At 52.4% G+C, this 25,530-nt stretch overlaps 1 protein-coding gene across 2 annotated transcripts; it reads left to right on the forward strand.

The window, feature by feature from the left end:
* The first annotated feature begins 10,554 nt into the window (after positions 1 to 10,554).
* Positions 10,555 to 25,207, forward strand: ATG16L2 (autophagy related 16 like 2). 2 transcript variants are annotated; one of them, XM_079928906.1, is made up of 18 exons: positions 10,555 to 10,732; positions 12,623 to 12,722; positions 13,266 to 13,368; positions 16,031 to 16,104; positions 16,412 to 16,663; positions 16,784 to 16,849; positions 17,175 to 17,288; positions 18,661 to 18,723; positions 19,331 to 19,439; positions 19,835 to 19,940; positions 20,669 to 20,739; positions 21,003 to 21,074; positions 21,187 to 21,307; positions 21,633 to 21,738; positions 22,411 to 22,560; positions 22,769 to 22,816; positions 22,923 to 23,024; positions 23,371 to 25,207. In XM_079928906.1, the coding sequence occupies exons 1-18, from the start codon at positions 10,615 to 10,617 to the stop codon at positions 23,456 to 23,458; spliced, it is 1,863 nt and encodes a 620-aa protein (XP_079785032.1). In that variant the 5' UTR covers positions 10,555 to 10,614; the 3' UTR covers positions 23,459 to 25,207. The 2 variants fall into 2 exon arrangements, with proteins under 2 accessions (XP_079785032.1, XP_079785033.1); XM_079928907.1 differs by lacking the exon at positions 18,661 to 18,723.
* Positions 25,208 to 25,530: the final 323 nt, after the last annotated feature.

Consider the following 25,530-nt stretch of genomic DNA (forward strand, 5'->3'; position numbering starts at 1 on the left):
CTCTTGGGAGTCTCAATTCGCTGCTAGAACTTTTCCGAGTTGGAACGCTGTTAAAACTACATTTCCCAGAAGTCCAAGAGCCAGAGTCGCGGGAAAAGGGCCTGGGGCACGTGGGGAGATGGAGTGTGGGGACGGTAGTGAGTTTGTGCAGGCAGGGAAACGCGATGAAGTGGTGGAGCCTCGCTCTCTGAGCCTGGGCTGTGGGTTCGAGGTACGCACGAGTTACACGATAGCTGTCATAGGGAGAGAGTAGCGCTGTTGGACTGAGTTTTAGAAAGAATACTACACACTACGTGTCTGCACCTCCCACAGGGCTTCCACCCCCATCACTCTTAGGAGACTGCACTCCCAGGCGTCACCGTCGCCTGGGACTCTGAGTTCTCTTACTGCTGTTCAAAAGAACTGTTTATAATAATGGAAATATTCTATAGCTGCATTGTCCAATAGGGTAGCGTCTAATCTGTGGCTACTGGACATTTGACATGAGGCTAAGTGCCATGGAGGAAGAAAAACTTTTACTGAGTTTATTTTTTAAATTCAATTAATTACTTTTAATTACATTTAAATAGCCACCTATGGCTAATGGCTACCATATTTGACAGCGGCACACTATACTAGACTAGACCTCTTAGTGTTCAATACCTACAATCACCTTCCCGCTTTGTGAGACCTGACAATTTAGTTTTCTTCCTACTGTTGACTAAAAGTAAGTACACCACCTAAAAGTTGAGAACTTTGTTTTATTCGCAGCCTTACTGAGGACTATAGCCGGGGATGGCAGCCTCTCAGATAGCTCTGAAGGACTGTTCCAAAGACGTAAGGGAGGAGCAAGGAGTTTTTCCTGAAAAAAACATGTAGTGAACATCCAAAGATTACTGCTAATCACACACAAGAAACCAGACATCTCCAGTTAATTGTTTTAGTGCCTATGCATGGGAAGATGCAAGAGTCTGGGCTCATTGAAATTACTCCTTTGGTATGCAACTTAACTATCTAGGGCTAGTATCCTGTTTTTCTCCATCCAGAATTCCCCTCAGGGTGCACCGTTCAGGGGTGCCTGCAGTGCCTGATGGCTGGATGGCAGGAAGCATTCTTTGTTTACTGACGTCAGGCAACACTGTTTTGTCCACACTGCCTACTCACTACACTTAGGCTTTGCAGATTCCACCTCCATTGTGTGTCCCTTGAAAACCTAAAAATTAGTTCAGACTGTAAAAATCTGCTGTGATGTTCATCAGGCTGGAATAACGGGCACAGATAAAGCCAGCTGCAAAATTAATAAGAAACAATATTTTCCCCAAGGATATACTGCAACTATAAAATGTCATAACAACCCCCTCCTTTGAGTGACTACTTCTTTCTTAGCGAGCAACTTTGTTTTCTAAAATCATAGACTGTCAGAAATTTTGCTGTTTGAAATTATATAAGTAGGAACGAAACTCTTGCCTGAGGAGTTAAATCACTAAAAGGACAGGATTTACAATCCAGGTGCAGAGACTCAGATAAGGGATTTCTAAACATATATTCCACATCTGCCTTAACTTTATTGTTTCCAAGGAAACAGGACCTTGAGTCCACTGAGCAGTCCAGACGCAGTTCTGCTTTGCTTTGAGCCATCAAAATATTGCCTCATTTAAATTTCACCTAATTCCACCTCTCTCTCAAATCCTATAAGAACTCTATTCCTTTGTGTTTGGTAGGACATCTCATTTTTCCTCTGATGTGTTGTCTTCCTCCTAGCAATGGGTCAATAAACCTGACTTCATTGGACTATGGATTTGTCCCTGGTGATCTTTGATTGGGTTGACACGCTGAAATACTGGTGTCATTCTGGTTCTATCACAGGCCCTCTCTTCACTCTGCGTACTCTCTTTGGATGACCTCATTCACTTCCATCCATAAGCTGATTCCCCAATTTATGGTTTAGGCCTTTCTCTGGCCTCTGGGATGTCTGCTTCTGGTTCCTTAAACGCAGCGTATTTATTTATTTTTTGAAATTCATTTATGTATTTATTTTTGGCTGCGTTGGCTCTTCATTGCGGTGCGCGGGCTTCTCATTGCGGTGGCTTCTCTTGTTGCAGAGCACAGGCTCTAGGCGCACGGGCTTCAGTAGCTGTGGCTCGCGGGCTCCAGAGCGTAGGCTCAGTAGTTGTAGCGCACGGGCTTAGTTGCTCCGCGGCATGTGGGATCTTCCTGGACCAGGGCTCGAAACCATGTCTCCTGCATTGGCAGGTGGATTCTTAACCACCGCGCCACCAGGGAAGCCCAAACTCAGTGTATTTAATACTGAATCTTTTTTTTTTTTTCTTTTGGCAACCACTCTTCACTGCTGTGTTCCAAGTAAGAACTAGGCACTGACCACCTCTGACCATGAGATGGTGGGACACTCCTCACCTGGGTCAGGTACCTCTTCACTCACTGTCCTCAAATGGCATCACACTGAATCAGCTGCTTTTCACATAGGTCAGCAGCCTAAAACTATAGAAAGTTGGAAGGAATGATGGGCTGTAAGTGAAAAGCGGGTCTCAATTACTCTGCCCCTTTCCGCCCCCACCGAGCCCTTGATAATGGCTGGGGCCTCACAAAGGAGGCTGCAGAGGCGATCCCACCTGTCTCCCCCTCATCTCTCATGGTCTCCTCCCTAGAAGCTCTTCCAGTTGTGTCACCAGCTCATCCAGTCCCTAGTCCCTGCTAGTGCCTTGGGAATTTCATAGCCACCTATTTTCGCTGAGCCTGGTGGCTTTGCATAGGGTCGAGCTGTGGCCTGCCTGCTGCCCAGAGGGAGGGTGAGTACTGTGGGAAGAAGCTTCCTCTTGGGCTGTGCTTGGTTTTCTCTTGAACATGGCTAAAACCAAATATACTTCAACATCTTGAGGATTTAAGTTCCTTGTGAAGGACCCTCTTGCCACTTTATTCCACCCCACCTCTGCCACATCTCATCTACCAAAGAATTTTCTATTCCTCTTATTCATATAACTTTGACCTGCCTTTTTGGAAAATGAGAAGAGGTCATCTTTCCTGCCCATTTCAAAGCATTGTTCACATTCGCCCATATTGAATGATGCCCAAATCACAAGTTTCTCTCCTTGGTGGGTGTAGTTTCAGTTCATCCCATTCCAAACACTGTTTTCACTTTAATGCAATAGTCAACAGTGCGTGCACGTGGTGTGTAGGGAAGGTTGGGGGTCCCAGGACCCCTTTAGCTACAGATGAACTCACTTCCCTCAAACCCCAAGCATTTTGACCATTTCATGCTTTTAGACTGTTTAATTTTTAGTTCTATATTATTTAATTTATAATCTTTGGTGGTCCATTGGTTATAGACATAAACAACTATTTAAAGAGAAGCATAAAAATAAACCTATAAATTTGTCTAAAGATGATTGTTGCCAGATTCTTGCATTTATCCAATCAAAATGTATACACGGCACATCCAGATGTCAATAAGACTGCAAAGCTACAGCTAGAAAAAAGAAAAAAAAAGTGAACGTGATGATCATACTTCATTTGGCTTTTCATGTGTGTTTGAAGGGTGTGTTTGAATGTGTGTGTGTGTAGTATGACCAAAGTGCCTTCCCAAGAGGTTAGCCCTGTTTACGTTCCCACCAGCAGGAATGATGGTTCCATTTCCCCTCACCTCTAAATATTAACAAATTCCTTAATTTTTACCAGTCTGATGAGTGAAACTTGACCTCTCAGTCATACTTTAACTTACATTTCACTAGTTTTGCATAGTTTTATTTTTTGTGGACCATTTGTTTTTCTTCTTCTGATAAAAGTCATTGCCCGTTTTTATACTGGGTTTTCTGTTCTTTAGTTGACTTGTGGAAGTTCTTTATATCTTCTGGATTTTACTAATTTGTTATACATGTCGCAAGTATTTTCTCCTCATCCATCTCTCTATCTGCCTCTCTTTTTACTTTGTGTATAGTGTCTTTTTACTTTGTATATAGTGTCCTTTCACTTTGTGTATACTATTCTCTCTGTTTTCTCTTTTTACTTTGTGTATATAACATAAAAATTACCACTTTAACCATTTTTAAGTGTACAGTAATTCAGTGGCATTAATTACATTCACAATGTTGCACAGCCATCACCACTATTTCCAAAACTGTTTCATCATCTCAAACAAGTTTTGTAAACATTATGTAATAACTACCTATTTCCTCTACACAGCCCCAGTAACCTCTAATCTACATTGTCTCCATGAATTTGAGTATTCTATATATTTTATATAAGTGGAATCATAAAATATTTGTCCTTTGGTATCTGACTTATTTCACGTAGTATAAGTTTTCAAGGTTCATACAAGTTGTAGCGTGTATCAGAACTTCATTCCTTTTTATGGCTGAATAACATTCCATTGTAGGTATAAACCACATTTTGTTTATCCATTCATCTGTTGATGGACACCAATTGTCTCCACCTTTTGTCTATTATGAATAATGTTACTATGAAATGGGCATACAACTATCTCTTTGAGTCCTTGCCTTCAGTAAATCTAGCAGTGGAATTGCTGGGTCATACAGTAGTTTACATGTTTAACCTTTTGAGAAACCATCAAACTTTTCCACAGCAGCTGTACCATTTTACATTCCCACTAGCAATGCCCAAAGGTTGTTCCAATTTCTTTCTTTCTTTTTTTTTTTAAATTAACTTTATTGGGTACAGTTGCTTTACAATGCTGTGTTAGTTTCTACTGTACAGCAAAGTGAATCAGCTATATGTATACATATATCCCTTTTTTTGGATTTCCTTCTCATTTAGGTCACCACAGAGCACTGAGTAGAGTTTCCTGTGCTATACAGTAGGTTCTCATTAGTTATCTGTTTTATACATAGTATCAATAGTGTATATATGTCCATCCATATCTCCCAATCCATCCAATTTCTTAACATCCTTGCCAATGCGTATTATTTTCTATTAAAACAATTTTTTTAAAATTATAGCCATTCAGGGCTTCCCTGGTGGCGCAGTGGTTGAGAGTCCACCTGCTGATGCAGGGGACACGGGTTTGTGCCCCAGTCTGGGAAGATCCCACGTGCCATGGAGTGGCTATGCCCATGAGCCATGGCCACTGAGCCTGTGCGTCTGGAGCCTGTGCTCTGCAACGGGAGAGGCCACAACAGTGAGAGGCCTGCGTATCGCAAAAACAAAACAAAACAAAACAAACAAAAAACTAAAACTAGAATTACCATATGACCTAGCAATCCCACTACTGGGCATATACCCAGAGAAAACCATAATTCAAAAAGACACATGCACCCCAATGTTCATTGCAGTACTATTTACATAGCCAGGTCATGGAAGCAATCTAAATGCCTATCGACAGACGAATGGATAAAGAAGATGTGGTGCACATATACAATGGAATATTACTCAGCCATAAAAAGGAATGAAATTGGGTCATTTGTAGAGACGTGGTTGGATCTAGAGACTGTCATACAGAGTGAAGTAAGTCAGAAAGAGAAAAACAAATATTGTATATTAACGCATATATGTGGAACCTAGAAAAATGGTACAGATGAACCGGTTTGCAGGGCAGAAACAGAGGCACAGATGTAGAGAACAAATGTATGGACACCAAGGGGGGAAAGCCATGGCAGGGTGGTGGTGGTGTGATGAATTGGGAGATTGGGATTGACATATATATACTAATATGTATAAAATATATAACTAATAAGAACCTGCTGTATAAAAAAATAAAATTCTAAAATTCAAAAAAAATCCTCAAATTTCCTGAAAGTAAAAAAAGATTTTGATAGTCATTGTTTAATTTTTTTTAAACAATAATAAAGATGATGTGAAACTAAAAAAAAAAAAAGGAATGATGTAGATCTATGTAGTCTGATATGGAAAGTTCTGCAAGACATTGAAAATATAGTTACATAAAGAAGCAAATGTGGAACAACGTGTAAATGCTACATGTGTGTTTATAGTCTCGTATATATATAAATATTTCTGAAAGGATACACACTAAATTGTTCATGGTGATACTTCTAGAGAAGGAGACTGGGACATTGGTGTGTATCAGCAATAATGATGCATTCACACCGATTTTTCTCTTCCAGGGAACAGGGGAGACTACATTTTCCAGCCTTCCTAGTAGATGTGATCTCACCAACGAGGAGGTGGGCAGAAGAATGTGTCACTTCAGGTCCAAGGCAATTAAGTATCAGTGTGACTGTTCCCCCCCACCCCCACCCCTAACCTCTCTCCCATCCGAACAGTTGGGATCAAAGAACTCTGAGATGATGGAGATGCTGGGAGGAAGCAGCTTGGATCTGAGTCACTGTTGAAGGAGAATAGTACACCACATGGTCTACCCCACTCTGGAATGTGAGGGAGACATACATTTTTGTGTTTTAAGCCACTGAGATTTGAAGGTTTATTTGGTACCACATATAGTGGATTAAAGATGGCCAGAAATTCTTTGACGCTCCTTTCACTGAAAGCTGGGGTCTCTGTCCTTGAATCTGGCCTGGACTCGGACTGCTTCGGCCAGTAGAATGCAGAGAAAGTGATGCTGTGTTAGCTTCTGGGGTCAAGGCTTAAGAGACCAGTAGCTTTCTTGCTGTCTGTTGGAATGCTTGTTTTGGGATGCATCCTCTCAGAATCTAGCCACTGTGCTCTGAGAAACCTAAGTTATGTGGTGGGGCCACATGTAGGGCTTTTGTTTTCAGGTTTTCAGCTCGAATCCACCTTCCAGCCAACAGCCAGCATCTCCTGCTGGCTAAATAAGTGAGCCATTATTAGCGACCAACCCGGCTGAGTCTTCATATGATTCCAGTCCTGGTTGTGACTACGACAATGTAAGAGACTCAAAGCAAGAATCATCTGAGCTCAGGCAACACTCAGAATCATGAGAGCTATTAAGAAATAGTTGTATTAAGTAATAGATAACCAAAAGACCACTGAATAGTCTGTCCTATGCTAACCAATATGAAGGTGTGAAGTGAAGAGGCTCACTCTTATACTATTTGAATTTTTGGCTACGGGCATGTGATTTATTTTTCAGTTAAAAATGGTTACAATTTTGAATTCAAAACTTCTAAGTACTGAGTCATGAGAGCTGTTTTTGTGTGTGTGTGTGTGTGTGTATATATATATATATATTTTTTTTTTTAATTTTATTTTTGGTTGCATTGGGTCTTCATTGCAGTGTGCGGGCTTCTCATTGAGGTGGCTTGTCTTGCTGCAGAGCATGGGCTCTAGGCACGCGGGCTTCGGTAGTTGTGGCTCGCGGGCTCTAGAGCGCAGGCTCAGTTGTTGTGGCGCATGGGCTTAGCTGCTCCGCGGCATGTGGGATCTTCCCAGACCAGGGCTCAAACCCGTGTCCCCTGGATTGGCACGTGGATTCTTAACCACTGTGTCACCAGGGAAGTCCCTGTTTTTGTATATTTTTGATAACAGCAACAGCAGTAAATATTTACTGATCACCTAGTCAGTTGATGCCAGGCCCTGTTCTAGGTGTTTGAAGACAGAGCTGGGATCAAGGCTGACTTGGTCCTGGCTCTGCTGAAGCTTCCAGCCTGATCGGAGAGATAGGCCATACACAACAAAACAAACACAGAAACATGATCCTTTCTGAGAGTGATAAGTGCTCCGAAAGGAACAACAACTGGATGATTTGTAGACATTAATTGGGATGGGAGCTATTTCAGATTGGGTGAACAGGGAAGGCCTTCTGAAATCTGACTTGTGGGCAGGAGTCAGTCCCTAAAAGTTCAGGAGGAAGAGCACCAGGAATAGGAAATAGCCAGGGCAAAGGTTCCACAGTAGGACTGAGTTTGGCAGTGATTTCAGTGCTGTGAATAAGGTTTTATCAAAGAGTAGAAAGAGGTAAGGTCAGACATGTGAGCAGGAGCCAGACCAAGCAGGGCCTTGAAGGCCACAGAAAAGGTTTAGGGATTTGCTTTGAATATGCTGAAAAGCCTTAGAAGGGTTTTAAGTAGAGTAACAAGAACTGATTTAGGCTTTTAAATAATCACTTTGCCTGCTGGGAGATGCCTAACCCAGGTGCAAGTTTCAAACTACATTCTAAAAACAGTAGGTCTTTAGGGCTTCCCTCGTGGCGCAGTGGTTAAGAATCCGCCTGCCAGTGCAGGGGACACGGGTTCGAGCCCTAGTCTGGGAAGACCCACATGCTGTGGAGCAACTGAGCCTGCGCTCTGGAGCCCGCAAGCCACAACTACTGAGCCCATGTGCTGCAACTACTGAAGCCCACGATCCTGGAGGCTGTGCTCTGCAACAAGAGAAGCCACCGCAATGAGAAGCCTGTGCACCGCAATGCTCGCCGCAACTAGAGAAAGCCTGCGTGCAGCAATGAAGACCCAAGGCAGCCAAAAATTAAAAAATAAATTAAAAAAAAAGAAATTTGCCTTCATATATTATGAATATTACCTAAAATTTTAAAACGAATTTTATAATACAACTTTTCATATTTTTTCTTTTATAAATTTATTTATTTGGCTGCGTTGGGTCTTCATTGCTGCACGTGGGCTCTCTCTAGTTGCGGCGAGCGGGGGCTACTCTTCGTTGGGCTGCGGGGACTTCTCATTGTGGAGGCTTCTCTTGTTGCGGAGCACAGGCTCTAGGTGCGTCGGCTTCAGTAGTTGTGGTGCATGGACTCAGTAGTTGTGGCTCGCGGGCTCCAGAGCGCAGGCTCAGTAGTTGTGGCGCATGGGCTTAGTTGCTCCGTGGCGCATGGGCTTAGTTGCTCCACGGCACATGGGATCTTCCCGGACCAGGGCTCGAACCTGTGTCCCCTGCATTGGCAGGCGGATTCCTAACCACTGCGCTACCAGGGAAGTCCCAACTTTTCATATTCTAAAGATAAAAAATAAATATTTTTAGCCAAAATCAAATACTTCTTTATCATATACTATCGAAAAATGACAAAATTATTTTAAATTTCCTAGGAGTGTTTTGTGAGTCAGAAAAGGGTTAGGAAACCCTCATCCCAATATGACTCTCCAACTGAGAGAAATAACGCCTCTGTGCCTCACAGCAATAACATACCCTTCAATGTGCACAACCTAAGCTCCTATGATGGTGTCCCCAGGCACCTGCAAGTCAGTCAGTCCTAAAGGGAATTTATCACTGTCGTCAACTGGCCCTGAGCCTCCAGTGGGTACCATGCCCTTCTCCTGGGCACACCTTCTAGTTAATGTTAACACCCACCACCCACTCCTTCAATAGACAGGCTAGGCTTGGGCTGGGGCTGAGGTCAGAGAAGGCTTAACTCAGTGCAGGTGCAACAAAGTTTTTCTGGAGGAGGTGACCTATGAGTAGGAGCCAGGCCCACTAGAGGGAAAGATGTTCCAAACAGCAGACATAGCATGTGCAAAGGAAATGAGGGTCAAAGACAGTGGCACAGGGGGTACTGAGCTCAACTCATTGTGGTTTCAGAGCAGAGCAGGGTACACTCTCCTGCGGTGTCACTGGCATTTACAGCTTTCCAAGACCTGTGACCCATCCCCATCTGCATTTCAACAAACCTGTCACCTCCATGGCTTGTATGGCTCCAGCGAATCTCTCCTTTCATTCGTCACACCATCCTGTCTGCAGAGCTCTGCACAGGGGTCTTGCTGGAGGCAGTTTTGTCACAGTTCCCTGCAAACCCACGATTCACTGTCAAGTGTACCTGTAAGAGATGCTGCTGCTCTTCCAGAGGCCGCCCAAATAGAGTGATCGGTGGAGCCCTGTCAGGGTTGCTGATACTGGGTTGCAGGCCAGCTCAGCCATCCACTCCTGTGCAATCTCAGGCAAGCCTTTTCTCCCCTCTAGGCCAGGGGTTTGCTGGATGAAATCAGCTGCACTCCTTCACTCTCAAGGTCCTAAATTTTCTGCGACGAACTGGACCCTAAAACCTTGCTCCCCACAAGGGCAGTTCTGCCTCCCGTCCTTCCAGGCTCGAATCTGCTGGAAGTTTTTATGCCCTCGAACCTCTGCATTTGTTCTTCCAGCTGCCTGGAATCCGTTTCTCTCTCCTCCTGGCCAATGCCTATTGCCTCCCTTACGACCCAACTCAGTGCCATCACCTCCGCAAAGCAGGGCCTCCTCCCTTCAGTCCCTTCCTCTTCCGTGCTTTCTTATCTCGCTGTCATACATTGTCTGCCTTATGTCTGTGTCGTCTCCCCTCACCGATCTTGAAGGACTCGAGGGCAGGGTCCGGGTGTGAGAGGGGGGGTCTCCAGGTGCCCGGTTTAGAGAACCGCCTGGTCCAGAGTGTCTGTTACTGTTGACTTCAGTCGGGGCGCGGTGGGGTTAAGGAACACAGGCTCCGGAGGCCCCGCCTGCGGAGCGCGCCAACAGGCGAGGGGGAAGCCGCCCCGGAGGCTCCGACCTCGCTCCTCGCTCTCTGCCCCGACAGCGATAGGAGACCCCACTCATGTGAGAGTTTTTGTGGGATCCGGGTGGTCTAGAGCCTGGGGCGGTTCCCCCCCACATTTTCGTTCCGTTCTCCCCCCCAAGACCACTCTTAGTACAATCCGGGGATTCCCCGCCGCTGCCCGCCCCCTGACGTCACGGAGTCCCCTTGGAGCCCCGCCCCTGCCCGGCCGCGCCTCCTTGGGCGGGGGGAGCGCGCGGTGCAGGCGGGAGAGGGCGGCCATGGCGGGGCCCAGCGACCCCGGCGTCCCCGCCGCCCGCTGGAAACGCCACATCGTGCGGCAGCTTCGACAGCGAGACCGAACGCAAAAGGCCCTCTTCCTGGAGCTGGTGCCGGCCTGTGAGTGCAGTGCGTCCCGGGGCCGTCGAGGGCATAGGGCTCCGGCGCGGGGAAGCATTTGTCTGGCCCCTCCGTCTGTGACCCAAGTGCCCCGACGCCTTTTCGCCTCCGAAGCCTGGGGCTTGCTGGACTCGCTGTCTCTTACGCGCTATCTCCGACTAGCCAGCGTTCCTGCCCTTTCCCGTCCAGGCTCTGCTCAGAGCCCCCTCCGGGACGGAGCTCCCTCCTAGTGCCCCTGCTATTGCTCGCCCCTCTGGGCCTGGCTCTGCCTTCCAGCGGCTGGGCTTCCTGTGCACGGCTTCATAAGCGAATGTTGGATTTTTAGGGTCTTTTAGACTTACCCTTCTTGGGCCGTCCCCGGGGTAGAGCCTGGTCAGTCCATTTGGTCCCCATAAGCACAGTGAAAGATCTCGGGGCTGTCCAGAGCAGCTACTTTTAAACTCTGAATCTCTAGGGAGGCAGTTCAGAGTCTGAGGCTCTGCCACTGATAGGTGATCCTGGCTCAGGTTTTTGGAGCATCTCTGTGCCCAACCAACCCCAGCCTGAGGGAGAAGCAGGGGGATTCAGGCTGCGGAGGGAGGTGGCTGAGCCTGGGGAAGTCAGATTCTCATAGTGTTTCTGCGGAGCTGGTCAGGAAGGGGTATGGCAGTTCGAGCCAGGATGAACAGGTGTGCACCTGTGTGTAGCACCTCTGGTCATCTGAGATTGTATGTTTGGGGGTTAAAAGTCTAATCACAGTCCCTCCAGCTCCATCACTGGTCCTAATCTTGGCTGCTGCTTAACCATCTCCCCACAGCCCCACAACTGAATTTGTTGCTCTTGTCCTGGGAGATTTCTTTGCAGCCTTCTGGGCTGCAGGTCCTCTCCGTTCAGGTATATGAGGCCAGCCCCCTGCCTCTAGGCAGCCTCACTTCTCCACTGCTCTGATGGACAATGGAACAGTCCAATTTGAGGGAGTCACCCCCATCCCCTGGGAGCTGCAAATCTGTGGGACTGGAGTGATCCTGGAGGGCTGAACTCAGAGACACTGGAAGTCCAGTCTTCTCTGTGGTCTTGGGCAGGTCATACCCCTAAGCCTCCTATTTCTCACTCATAAACTGGACAAAATGGCATCTTCTTTAGATTTGCTGGGGGTGAGGGTGGGGCAGAGCAATTCCCTGAGGGTTGGGGTGGGGTTTTGTGTGAGAACAAGGCCAGCAACCTAGGTGACCGACCTAGGTGACCTAGGTGACTGGTAGCGGACAGGAATAGGGAAAGGAGCTGAGGAGTTAGGCCTGGGCTTACCATCTCTACCCTACCTGGGCCTGGTGAGAAAAGAGGAAGTGACCATGGGTGGGGGTGGAGAGGCTGTATTCCAGGGTCTGTAGCAGAAACTACCAAACTCAAGGACTTTCTGTTCTGGCCTTGGGGAAGCCTTACACCAACCCTGGGGAAGTCAGGGTTGTTTTTTAGCCCAGAAAGAGCCCCTGGAAGGGAAGTATCTTGCCAAAGACCACAGGCTAGTGGAGCTCAGTTTGTTTCATCGCTCTCTGGGGACAGGCCCCGCCCTGGGTATCAACCCCTGGCCCCTTACTTCCCTTGAGAACCTCAGCAGGCAGTACCCAGCCATCTCCTTCCCCTGCAGTGGTTGTCCTTCTGTGTCCCTGGGAGAGCAAGTCTTCTCCTGGGAGGGCCTGGGGGCTATGCTCTTAGAGGGTGTGCAAGGGCTGGAGGTCCTGATGGAGCTGCACAGACACCCCTCAGGCAAGGGCAGAGCCCAGCCTGCCAGTAGCTCCCCATTCTGCATCCCTCGGCTCCTGCAGCCCTCCCAGCCAGAGAGGTAACTTGTATGCCTAGAGTCTCCTGGAAAGAGTCTGTCTGTGCTCCAGGCTCACCTTTTTGCACCCACAGATAACCGTCTCCTAGAGAAAGCGGAGCTGCTGGCCCAGTTCTCAGAGAAGCTGCAGCCAGAGCCCACCGATGTCACTCGGGCTCTCCACCAGGGCGGCTGGTGAGTGTTTGTATTTGTGGTCACAATGGGCTTCCTGTGCCTGGGCCCTGCCCCCAGTGGCTATGCGGGGTTCATTCTCTCCCAGGCACCTCATTGGCCCTTGGCTGCTGCCCAGGGGAGGGGGAGGCAGGCTCTCCAGCCTTCCCCCCGGGCCAGCTGCTCAGAATGTCCGTCTCTCTGCATTTGTCCTCCCACGCCCACACACCTCTGTCTTTTTCTGTTTGCCACCTGATGCCTACAGAAAGGGCACAATGCCACCTATTCCAAAGAGGGAGCGAAGATGAGAACCAGGAATGGGTTGGGGCTCAGAGTTGGGAGGTGCTTCTTGAGGGGGGTCCTGGCCTGGGAACTCCAGGCCTGGGGGAATCCAAGAGCAGACGTTCCCGGGCAGCTCTAGTTTCTGGAGACTTGCTCTTTCCTGTACTGACTTTCTGGCTCCCACCTTCCTCAGGAAAAAGTTCACGGCTCTGGTTTCAGACTGTTCGTGTGTATCCTCTGGCTGAATGGAGGGACAATGAACACCGCTCTCTGATTGGTTGACAGGGAGGAGGAGTCAGAGCCTGACTCAGACGGAGTCCCATCACCAGCAGCTCTGAGGGTGAAGTGGCAAGAGGAAGAGGAGGGGCTCCGGCTGCTGTGTGGAGAGGTAGGCTGGGCAGGGGGCTGAGAGAGAATGGGGTGGGCCCAGGATCCAGGACTCTGGGGCTGGGACATGTCATCCAAGGGAGTCAGCAAGTGAGGGAGATTCCAAAGTCCAGTGCCTTGAGGCCAGACAGGGGTCAGAGTGCTCTCTAGCTTGGCCCTGGCAGCCCAGGATGAAGTGGGCTCCAACAGCAGCGGGAGGAAGTGCAGTGAGAGCTCAGGGAGGGGTGTGTGAGGGATGCAGGAAACAGGCAGCCTCTGTTCCCCCTTCTGGATGGTCCAGCCTGCTCTGCTCACCACTTGCCCTGCAAACCTCAGGGCCCAGTACCAGCTGACACTCAATACACATTTGCAGACCAAAAGTAAGGTGGTCCATCTCCATGGCAGGGTGTGCTCACTCCACCTGCCACTGCTTCCCCCCGCCCCTGCACCATGGTGTCTCTTGGCTTCTGGTTCACCACACTCTCCTGGTTTTCCTCTCACTTATGTAGCTGTTACTTCTGAACTTCCTTCTCTGGCTACTTTCCCTCCTTTTTAACTCCCTCCCTTCAGATGTGGGTGTTCTTTGGAGCTTGGGTGGGTTAACTGACTCCTAAGGACTTTCTGTTTGCTAACTCCCAGACCCATCTCTAGCTCAGCCTTCTCTTATGAGCTCCAGACTCTCTTGCTCAGCTGCTTTTTGGACTTCACGCCTAAAATCAGACTAACCATCGCCCCTGTGATTATATGGCCAACACCACGTTGAGAACGCTGGGCTAAGCGTTACTTCAGCTAATCCTCTGCAACTTTATATTTCAGAGGAAACGAAAGCTTAGAGAGCTGGAGCGAGGATTTGAACTCCCTCCCGCACAAATCCCCTTTCTGTGATCTCCATTCATTCTTTCAACAAATATTTATTGACAGTCACTATATCCAAGGCATAGGCAATGCAGCAGTAAACAGGACCTGGCCCCATGGAGCTTCCAGTCCACTGGAGGAGGCTGAGGGGCCAGTAAGCACCTACCTAGTTACCACATGCCAAGTCCCTTGCTCAACTAATGTGTATTTGGGGCTATGAACCTAGTGGTAGCCTCTCCCTCAGAGCCCCTGTTGTAGTTGCAACTCTACATTTGAGAGGTGATTCTCAAAATCTGAGCCCCCTTCTGGGCTGTGAGAACCCCGAGAACTGGGATGCCTTTGGTTTGCCTCCATTGTATCCCTGGGGCCTGTCTCCACAGTCCATGCTACTGAATATTTGTAGACTAGGTGATAAATGAGATAGATCATCCCCCCCTCCACTGGTAGTCACCAGGCTGGAAACCCAGGGACACCTCTAACCCCTAGCAGCCTTCCATCCTGAGCTAGTCACCAGCTCATGGATCCTGCCTCCAAATCCATCAACTTCCATTTTTTGTGCCCTGTCTGCCTGGTCCAAGTTACTCTCATTCCTTGCTGGACCACTCCTCTTTTGGCACCCCCATCCATTCTCCATTCTCTACTCAGAGTGATTTTTTTTTTTTTTTTTTTTGGCTGTACGCGGGCCTCTCACTGTTGTGGCCTCTCCCGTTGTGGAGCACAGGCTCCAGACGCGCAGGCTCAGCGGCCATGGCTCACGGGCCCAGCCACTCCGCGGCATGTGGGATCCTCCCGGACCGGGGCACGAACCCGTATCCCCTGCATCCACTGCGCCACCAGGGAAGCCCAGAAGCCCAGAGTAATATATTTTAATAATAAAAATGATCTCCAGGGCTTCCCTGGTGGCGCAGTGGTTGAGAGTCCGCCTGCCGATGCAGGGGATATGGGTTCGTGCCCCGGACCCACTGACCCCTCAGTTCTGTGGTTTCCCCAGCTCTTGGCTCTCAGATGAAGGACTGTTCAGTGGGGCGGGGGACAGATGAGATGACGCTCACCCCCACTCTGGGGCTGGGGGCAGCTCTGGTATTCAGTCTGGGCCTGGCGCTCCCACAGTCCATTCCTGTTAGCCTGTGTGCCTCTGCTCAGAGCTCCTTCTTGCTCTCTGGGATCTACGCTTGGGTAGGCCAGGGCTTGGAGAGGTGGGGAAAAGAACACACATCCCTTGAACCCTTCCTATACCCCAGCGCTTTACTTGGAGCATGTTAGGTGGCCTGGGTTCAGATCTCAGTTCTGCTGTGTGACTTTGGGCAAGACACTGAACCTCTCTGTGTCAATGTCCTCATGTGTAAAATGGGGGAGAATGGCAGTTCCTACCGGATTAAAAGAGTTAATACTGTAGAGTGCTTGGAATAAGACCTAGCACACTTAAGTGCTATAGAACCAATCATCATTATTTGAGATACTGTTCCTTATAGTAATTCCGTGTTACCCAGTGAGGTAAGCACAACCATTCCCACTGGACAGGTGAAGAAACAGAGCTGGTTTAGAGCAGTTAAATGACTACCCCGGGTCACAGAGAATATAAGTGGCACTGCCAGAATTGAAACTCGGGTGTTAGGCTTCAGAGCCTAAGGCCCTTCCGTTGATCCCTGAAACAGCAGTGCATTCCTGTGCTTGGTGCAACGCCTGTCTGCGCCTCAGCTTTCTCTTGAGCTAGGGGGCGGGTGAGAGGAGAGGCAGACCCCGTCCTACTAGCCTCTCGGCCAGAGAGGGGCTGGAGGCCCTGCCCAGAGGCACCCATGCCTACCTGTCCGGCCCCTCCGCCGCTGCAGATGGCCTACCAGGTGGTGGAGAAGAGCGCAGCCCTGGGCACCCTGGAGTCACAGCTGGGGGAGCGGCAAAGCAGGTGAGGCGCGGGCGGTGCGAGAGGGGTCCCCCCCCCCGCGCACCTTGGGGAGGCTTGGGGCCATCACTGCCAGGGGGAGGGGACAGGGTCACCCCGCGGGTCTCCGGAAGGGCCCGACAGCTTTCCCACGTCCTCAAACGTCCCCCAGGCCTGTGGCTGGTCGCAGAGGCCAGGAACTGCAGGACTGCGAAGGCTTGGTCGGAGACGTGGCTTAGCCGGCCGGCTGGCCGCGTGGCCAGGGGCAAGTTTGTCCCAGCTCCAAGACTGGTTCCCCAGGGCGGTGATGGAGGTTCTCCGCGTTCTCCAGGCTGGCAGCTCTGGAGGCCCGCGTGGCGCAGCTGCAGGAGGCGCGGGAGAAGGAGGAGGGACAGGTGGATGCGCGGCGCGCGCTGAACGCGGCACAGCGGGCGGCCTATGAGGCGCTGCGCGTGCACGTCGGGCACCAGGAGGCGGCTCTGCGCAGGCTCGAGGAGGAGGCACGCGACCTGCTGGATCGGCTGGTGCGGCGCAAAGCGCGCGCCGCAGCCGAGCGCAACCTGCGCAACGAGCGCCGCGAGAGGTGAGAGCGCTGGGCCCGCCCTTCGGGGACGTGAGTGGTGGCGTGGCCTGCCGGGGAGGGGCCGGCCCCGCCTTCCGGGCACGGGAGCGACCCGACTCTCAGGAGGTTTTTCTGTCCCAGGGCCAAACAGGCGCGGGTGTCCCAGGAGCTGAAGAAGGCAGCCAAGCGGACAGTGAGCATAAGCGAGTAAGAATGAGGATGCGCCTGAGACCTGCCTGCCGAGGCTCTGCCGCGGGCTCTGCCCCGTGGCCGCTACAGTTCTACCCCGCCCCCACCTGCCTGCGGCCACCGGTGCACCTTACTGCAAGTGTGCACAGCCGCGGTGCCGAGGCCCCCAGGCAGAACGAGCCCAGGACACGTGCAGACACGTGTGGTCGTAGGAGCCAGCACCTGTGCCTGCCACACGTGCGTCCACAGGAACACCCTCATCTCTGGGTCTGCACATCCTCACCGTGGCGCGGAGGGGCTGGCCTGGTCCCTTAGCCATTCTGAGCTTAATTCTCTCCCCCAGGAGCCCAGACACATTAGGCGATGGGATCAGAGAGGAAGCAGACACTCTGGCTCTGGCAGCTGAGCCAGCGTTCCTGGAGAGTGAGGCTGGTGAGAAATGGAAGAGGCCCTTCAGGTGAGCACTGTCCCACAGCTCTGAGCTGGGTCCCATCCCAGAGTCTTCCTCTAGGACCTTGGGCCAGCTCTTGGGTTGAGAGGGGGCTTGAGAAGAGACTGGGGTACAGCTTGGACCCCAGGACAGCTCTGACCTCCAGTGCCTGGAGCCACTTAGGGTCAGTGCCGCCTCCGGGACCCCAACCTCTGTCCTCACCCCCTTTTTCTCCTTACCAGGACCAGAGCTCTGGGGGTGGGATGTCAGGCTGGTGAAAGGGTGTGACCAGGAGGGAACCTGTTGGCAAGGTCCAGGGTTCAGCTGTCACAGGCATGTGTGTGCATACACAGGGACGTCAGAGCATATGTGTGTACAAGCTTAGGTAAGCGTACCTGAATGCCTGTGAAGCATGTGTAGATGGGAGCTCATATGGGTGGGACCTGATTGAGGCTTCAGTCCTTGGATGCCCCTCACCCCCAGTCTGCCCTGTCTGTCTTGATTTGCCTGGCATTGAGACTGCCCTCCCCGCATTCCCCAGCCTGTAAGCTCTCCTCCAGTCCTTTCATTTTTTTAAATTTTTAAAATATTTATTTTTGGCTGCATTGGGTCTTCGTTGCTGCACGCGGGTTTTCTCTAGTTGCGGCGAGTGGGGGCTACTCTTCGTTGCGGTGCGTGGGCTTCTCATTGCGGTGGCTTCTCTTGTTGTGGAGCACAGGCTCCAGGCGCGCGGGCTTCAGTAGTTGTGGCACGCAGGCTCAGTAGTTGTGGCTCACGAGCTCTAGAGCGCAGGCTCGGTAGTTGTGGCACACGGGCTTAGTTGCTCTGTGGCATGTGGGATCTTCCCAGACCAGGGCTTGAACCCATGTCCCCTGCATTGGCAGGCGGATTCTTAACCACTGCACCACCAGGGAAGCCCCTGCAGCCTTCTCTTGCAGGTCGCTGGTGTCCAGGCCTCAGGGTAGTGAAGGAACCCTGGGGAGGGGCATGAGATGCAGTCCCCAAAGCCTTAGCCCTGGCGGGCCAGGTCATCTCAGGACACATGATCTCCTGGGTATTTTTGGGATCTAGGTTTCCCAGCCCCTGCTCCCAGCCTTGTGCTTTCTCAGCCTGGGGGCACCTTCACCCCCTTCCATAGGCCCCAGCTCAGCCTCCCATGAAATTTTGTTGGGGGGCACTTGGGTGGTGAGGCAGGTCTTAACCATCATGGTGAAACTGGGAGACTTCATTCCAAATCCCTCCCTTCCTCCATCTTCCTGGGACTCCTCTGGGTCATCGTGCTCTCCTGGCCTTGGAGGAGCAAAGTTCTTGTCCAGGCTCAAGAGTGTAGGGATGAATGACTGCTGTCTGCACAGCCACCGGCCAGTCCCTTAGCACATCTCTCTCAATTCTGCCCCAGGTCTGCCTCCGCCACCTCCCTGACGTTGTCCCGCTGTGTGGATGTGGTGAAGGGGCTTCTGGAGTAAGTGTGTGTGTGCACCAACATGTGTGTGAAGGTGCTGGGCCCCTTGGATGCGTGTGTCAGGCTCCTGGAGCCCAGGCTTGGGCTGTGTATGTGTCTCAGTGTGTCCTTCCGTATGTTGCCCAGCACTCTGTGTGTGAGTCTCTGCTGAGTCCCAGAGGCAGGAGCTGGGTGCATGGCCTCATTCCCAGCCCCTGCCTGGCTATCTTCCAGGCTCTGGCCCTCATCCTGGGTCATCACAGGGGACCAAAAGCTCCAGCCTGAGGCCAGAAAGGAGCTACTACTCATTTGGGAAATGGAGGTTCAGAAATGTCAGGGATTCGTTCAGGGTCACAGTGCCAAGCAGTGGCCAGGCCAGGACTGAAACCCTGCTCCGAGGTTTCTCTGCATCCACCACCAACCCTGCCCTGCCTGTGTGCCTGTCTTGGTGCCCCTACTGTCTCCACATTGACTCCTGGGTCAGAGGCTGGTGGGGACCATGCCTGCTGCACCTCCTGGCCATGTTCTGCTGCCTTCCGTGTCTGCTTCCTGTTGTTGCTGCTTCAGGAGAGCTCGAGGCTCCCGTGTCAGAGGCCTTGCTGAATGCCCTCCTGACCCCCTCCTGCAGTTTCAAGAAGAGGAGAGGCCACTCAGTTGGGGGAGCCCCTGAGCAGCGATACCAGAGCATCCCTGTGTGTGTGGCCGCCCGACTTCCTACCCGAGCTCAGGATGTGCTGGTAAGGAGGAGCTGGGCCAAGTGCATGGGGTACGATATGGGAGTGCAGGTCCCAGGAGTGGTCCAAGGAGGCTGGGGAAGCAAGGATGGGCCCCTCACTGGGAGCAGGAGTTTTCCTCCCACAGCTTGTGGTGGGAGCCCTTCGGCATTTTATAATGAGGGAGAGACAGGAGGCCGGGAGACCAGGAGGCCAGGTAGTGGAGTATTGGGAACATGGCGGGAGGCTGCTGCAGGGGTCCAGTCAGAGGTGATGAGCCCTGGTGGGGCTGAGTTTGAAACTCAGTGTTCGAACAGAGACCTGATGTGTGCAAGAATGCGTGACAGAGAGCTGTGCGCGTGAGCAAAGAGGTGTGTGTGGCAAGGACCAGGGGCACCGACCTCCCCTTTTCCCCACAGGATGCCCACCTCTCCGAGGTCAATGCTGTTCGTTTTGGCCCCAGTAGCAGCCTCCTGGCCACTGGAGGGGCTGACCGCCTCATCCTCCTCTGGAATGTCGTGGGAGGTGAGGGTCCCTGCCCACAGGCCAGCCTCACCTTCAGCTTGCTCCTTGGTGGGAAGGGTCTTGAGTCTTTGCGTTTCCTCACCTGGGACATTCTTGTGGGCAGCGGCAAGAGTTCTGGGCTCACTGCTCCTAAGAAGGGCAGAGCCTCCCACTTCCTGAAGTCGAGGCCTGCGGGGTGGGGAGGGCTGAGCTCAGATGGTCCCTGTTGGGGTGGTGGAGGCACCATGTCACGAGGTTCTACAGGGACAGGCCCTTGAGGAGCAGGTCCCTTGGGCCCCCCCACCAGGCCACCTCCTCTTCTAGTGCCACTGAGCCCTCAGAACTCAGTCGTGAGGCAGATGTTAGCTATCTACTCTGTGTTCTGTAGCGGGGGGTGTACTGGGGAGTGAGAGCTGGCTCCCAGAGGCTTCCTGGAGGAGGTGAGTCTCCAGCTGGCCTGGCTCTGGCTTGCCGTGTGACCTAGGGACAGTCCCTTCTCTCTGGTCTTTTCCAGACATCCGCGAGATGACCTGCAGCCCCCCGGGGCCCTCTGCTGGCAGTTCAGGAAGGTGCAGCCTCCAGCTAGACCCCCCACCCACCCCCCAACCCTGGCCGCTCCCCCAAGAACAGGCCCAGCACTTCTGTTCTCTAATTTAGGAGAGATTCATCTTCCCACTCACAGTCCAGGCTCCTCTGTTTCGTGAGATTAGTGACTTCACTTCACTTGTCCCTTCTCCTGGTCCCCCCAGGGCGCCTGGAGGCCAACCAGACCCTTGAAGGAGCTGGCGGCAGCATCACCAGTGTGGACTTTGACCCCTCGGTGAGAGGACCTGGGGGGCATAGGATGTCCCTCCCCCAGTTTCCACACTGGGCAGGTGGGGGCTTTGGGGCCTGAGGGAACATCACGGGTATCCTAGAGCTCCTACACAATCCTCCTCCCTGGGCCTCGATTCTCCCCTGCCTACCTGGGTGACCTGGGCTGGGGGAAGCTCTGAGGCAGCCCTGACCCTAGCTCTCTGGCCTGCAGTTGCCTCTGGCCAGGCCCAGGTTCAGGACCTATCCTTTCCCCTCCTATCTCCCCAGGGCTCCCAGGTACTGGCAGCTACTTACAATAAGGCCGCCCAGCTTTGGAAGGTTGGGGAGGCACAGTCCAAGGTGAGGCCTGACTGGGGAGGCAGCCTGGGGGTCAGGGGTCATGCCTTGGGCCTGGAGGGGTTTGTTATGGGGTCTTGGCCATACCCTTGATGCATATCTGGGATGGTGGCAGGAGACACTATCTGGACACACAGACAAGGTAACAGCTGCCAAATTCAAGCTAACGATGCATCAGGCGGTGACCGGGAGCCGGGACCGGACAGTGAAGGAGTGGGACCTCGGCCGAGCCTACTGTGAGGCCCAACCCTCCCCTTTCCCAACGGCCAGGACCCTGCCAGGCTATGGGGGACCTCAGCCTGCTCTCTGGGAGTGGCTTCAAGATTTACAGGCATTTGGGATGAAACCTCCCAAGGCCCCTCTTCTGTCCCCCCATCGATGATGCTTTCCCTGGTTTCTAGGTGACCTCAGGCTTTGGGCTGGGAAACAGGGGACCTGGGTTATAGTTTTGGGAGGACACCTTACCTCTGGGGCTTCTGGGCCTCAGCTTCTCCATACATCCAGTGGGTTGGCTCCTGATAACCCTTCTCTGAGGCTGGGGCTCTACTCCTTGGTCCCTAGGTTCCAGGACCATCAATGTCCTTTCCTACTGTAACGATGTGGTGTGTGGGGACCATGTCATCATTAGTGGTCACAATGACCAGAAGATCCGCTTCTGGGACAGCAGGTGATAGGCGCAGGCTGTGGGTAGTGGAGGTGGGGGCAGGGCTTCTGTATTCTCTTCCTTTTTCTAGCCATGGAGCTGCTGAGGGTACCTTGGGGAAGCGAGGCTCTGGTGGCCTCTGTGCTGGGCTCGGCCCCTTGAAGGCTCAGCTGCCCTTGGAGACCTGTCTCCTTCTTATTGGCCCTCGGTCCAACCAAGGGACCCTGCCTGGGTCTTGCCAACCAAGATGGAGAATCTCTTTTTTCCCATATAATCACCACTTTTTAGTCAAAAGGAACAAAAGTTATATTGTTTTCTGAGCCTAAGAGCCCAGCATTAGGCTTGAATGGTTTATAAAAGCCAGTGCTGGAACCAGTGCCAGAGCCAGTGCCAGGCCTGCCTCAGGCTGCTTCTTACTCATCTGCAGAGATTGCCTTTTGAAACCCTTTGCACTCTCTTTCACATATTTAAAGACAGACTTGCATTGCTTCCCCGCCCCCACCCCCAGCACTTATTTTAGTGACCCAAGGGTTTAGTAAGTTCCTGATGGAAGGGGCTGGCTGCAGGGGGAGGTTAGTTGTCAGCCTTGGCCTTAGTGGCCTGAGACCAGGGGGGGCCTCTGGACTTCGTTAGTCTGTCAGGAGCACCTTGTCAGGGTGGCTGCTGCTCATCCTCGCCTTTGTCCCTGCTCCTCAGGGGACCCCGCTGCACCCAGGTCATCCCTGTGCAGGGCCGGGTCACCTCCCTGAGCCTCAGCCACGACCAGCTGCATCTGCTCAGCTGTTCCCGAGACGACACGCTCAAGGTCATCGACCTGCGTGTCAGCAACGTCCGCCAGGTGTTCAGGTACCTGCTTTGTGCCCACTGATCCTGTGGCTTTGGCTGTGGCAGCCGGGCCTTGTCCCCTGTAAAAGGCCCGTCAGCGGGGGGCCCTCCCTGGAGGCCCCTCTGGATCAGGGCCTGGTGAGGTGGCCAAGCCCTTGCCGGAGAGAGGAAGCTCCGTAAGTTCCTGGCTGAGCCACCTCCATCCTGACCCGACCCTGTCTGTTCTCAGGGCTGATGGCTTCAGGTGCGGTTCTGACTGGACCAAAGCTGTGTTCAGGTGTGTCCATGAGAGCACAGCACCCATGCCTGAGTGTGTCCCATCTGTCTGTGTCTGTGTCCTTACCTCTAATCTCCTCTCTCTGGCTGTGCTGTGGCCCCTGCAGCCCAGACAGAAGCTACGCACTGGCAGGTTCCTGGGATGGAGCTCTTTACATCTGGGATGTAGACACTGGGAAACTGGAGAGTAGCCTTCGGGGACCCCATTGGTGAGCACGGCCACTGCCCACCCACCTGCCCACCCCAGCCCCAGTACCCCACCCCCGGCCCTGCCCCAGTCCTGCTAAGCTGATTCCAGGTCCTGACATGCTGGGCATCCTGGAAACCCCAGCCCTTGTCCCATACCTTCCATTCCCTGCCCCCCAACCTGAGCCCTTCATAGTTCACAAGGTGTCTTCCCATGTGCACCTGGGTCTGCTCTCACCACAGCCCTCTGAGCCCATTTTACAGGTGAGGAGATGGGCTCAGAGAGGGCTTCAAAATGCCCAGGTCCAGTAATGAGGGGCAGAGCCCAGCAGTGGACGCCCCCTGAAGCCTGCCTCTCCCTCTCCTCAGCGCTGCCGTCAATGCCGTGGCCTGGTGCTACTCTGGGAGCCACGTGGTGAGCGTGGACCAAGCCAGGAAGGTTGTGCTCTGGCACTAGTGCCACGACTCCCCTGCCTGAGCTGGAGCTCTAGTCCAAAGCCTGAAGCTGGAGGACAGCTTCCCACTGCCCCAGAGGCTCCAGGGCCAGTAGGGGTGCAGGGAAGGGGGTGGCATTTAGTGGGTAAGAAGGCCTGGCAGGACCTGGCCTGTTTGTTTAAAAACAAAGTGTGGGTTGGGGGGGATTACTGTATTGTTTTTTTATCTCTGGCAAAAGTGGAAAAAAATTACATTTAAACTGGCGTCTGCTTGCCTCTTTGCAGCATTCAGGGAACAGGGAAGCCTTTGGGTGGAGGCTCAGGGAGACCCAGGCTGGGCTCCCTTTCCTCCCCCCCCCCGCACAGAGCTGGGCAGAGCTGGCCCGCCTTCTGTGCTGACAGCATGAAGAAAGGCCCAGAGGCAGCAAAGGACAGTGGCTTTTGGAGCAGTGGAAATTTCATCCTCGGTCTAAGCTGGTCCTGGTCCTTGGGCCCTTCTGTTTCAGACACCCAGAGTAGACCGAGGCTGAGGAGGGGCCGTGTGAATTCTGAGGAGGGAGCAGGGGAGACAGCCAAGAGGGGCCCTGTGGAAAGGATCCTGAAAAACCAGAGTGATGTCAAGTACTCGGTACAACAGGCCTGCCTTTAGACCGGGGCCGCATTCTTGCCCCAGAGGCAGACCCCTTGTGTGGCGGGGAGGACATCCGTGGGCTGGGCCTGGGCCTCGCTTACATCAGCATCAGATTTAAGCCACACAACAAGCATCTGGAGTACATGGCAGACCCAATAGGGTGGAACCTGGGCACTCCCATTCCCTTCCCCAACCTGGGGCGTGGAGGAGGGTCAGTGGGACGGCCATTGCCAGTCACCAGGTGTTGAAGGGGACTTCTGTCCCTGAGTGATAGGGGCTGACCTCTGGGGGGTCCGCGCAGTTGAGATTCAAGGCTTTACTCTAGAACTCTCAGCCTCCTTTATTACCTTACAGTGTCTCTCCTGAGTCCCAGCGTTTTGCAGACTATTTCCAGGATGGGCAGGAGAGAGCTAAGAGCCAGGACTCTGCAGCTAGACTGTCTGGGTTTGAATCTCTGCTCTGCTATTTAGTAGCAGAATGATTTTGAGCAAGTTACTTAATGTCTTTGTGCCATAGTTTCCTCCTGTGTAAAATGGGAAAATAGCAGTATCTACCTCAAAGACTGTTGGAAGGACTCGATGCATCAGTATTTGTAAAGTTCCTGGCACGTGACAAAGGCTGTTTAAGTGTTGGCTGAATACCCAAATCTACACTCTGCTGATCCCAGCTCACTCACTGCCCTCGGCCCAGCTGTCCCCTGAGCTATGGGTGACATACCCAGCTGCCTCCTAGGCATCATCTATCCCTGTCATAAGCGTCTCTTCCCCTCACACCCCACTTCTTGGGCACCAAGGCGTGGGGCTGTTGCGTCTAACTCTCCTTTCCATTCCTGCTGCCACTGCAGGCCACCTTGTCCTCGACCTGCTGTCTCCACCTAGTTCCCTCCTTGCCATGGCCAGAGTGACTTTCTAAGGTGTTGTGGTCATACGTCCAACCCTTTGAAGTTCTGCACTGCCTGCAGAGAAACTCCTTACCCTCAGGATGTGGCCTGCTGGCCTCAGCTGCATCTTCACTTTGTTGCTACTCTGAATGTGTCTTGCGTGTGATTTTCTCTCTGCCCAGAATGTTCTTCCCTCCCAACTCCTAATTCAAATTTGTCCTTCAGGATCCCTGAGCCTCTCCTGACCTGCCAGGCTGGCTAGGAGCCTCCTCCATCTCTGTGCCCCACCCCCACCCCCGTTTGTGTCTGCCTCCCTCCATCTCAGTCAGGAAGCTCTTGGAAGAGGCCAGGATGGGAGCAAAGTATTCCCTGGGATCAGGCCTCAGCCAGAGAAAGCCTCAGGGAATGTTCATAAGTGACTAAATTCTCTTATTTGAGGACTCAGCAAGTCTAACAGTCAAAGACTCTAGGAGTCCAGGATCTTTTGAATCTAAGACTGCTGAAGGTCTGGCCCTCATGCCCTGGCTCCCAGCGGCCACCAGGAGTCACCAGCTGCCTAGGTCTGCCAAGGCCATTCTCCCGCC

This window comes from Stenella coeruleoalba, assembly GCF_951394435.1.
Source record: "Stenella coeruleoalba genome assembly, chromosome: 8".
NCBI lineage: Eukaryota > Metazoa > Chordata > Mammalia > Artiodactyla > Delphinidae > Stenella > Stenella coeruleoalba.

What these genes read in the sequence shown, in the direction of transcription:
- ATG16L2 (XM_079928906.1), top strand. Translation starts at nt 10,615, where the DNA reads ATGGCGGGGCCCAGCGACCCCGGCGTCCCCGCCGCCCGCTGGAAACGC. An exon ending in GCTCTCCACCAGGGCGGCTG is followed by an intron (nt 12,723 to 13,265) that starts GTGAGTGTTTGT and finishes ATTGGTTGACAG; the next exon opens with GGAGGAGGAGTCAGAGCCTG. An exon ending in TTGGGGAGGCACAGTCCAAG is followed by an intron (nt 21,075 to 21,186) that starts GTGAGGCCTGAC and finishes GGATGGTGGCAG; the next exon opens with GAGACACTATCTGGACACAC.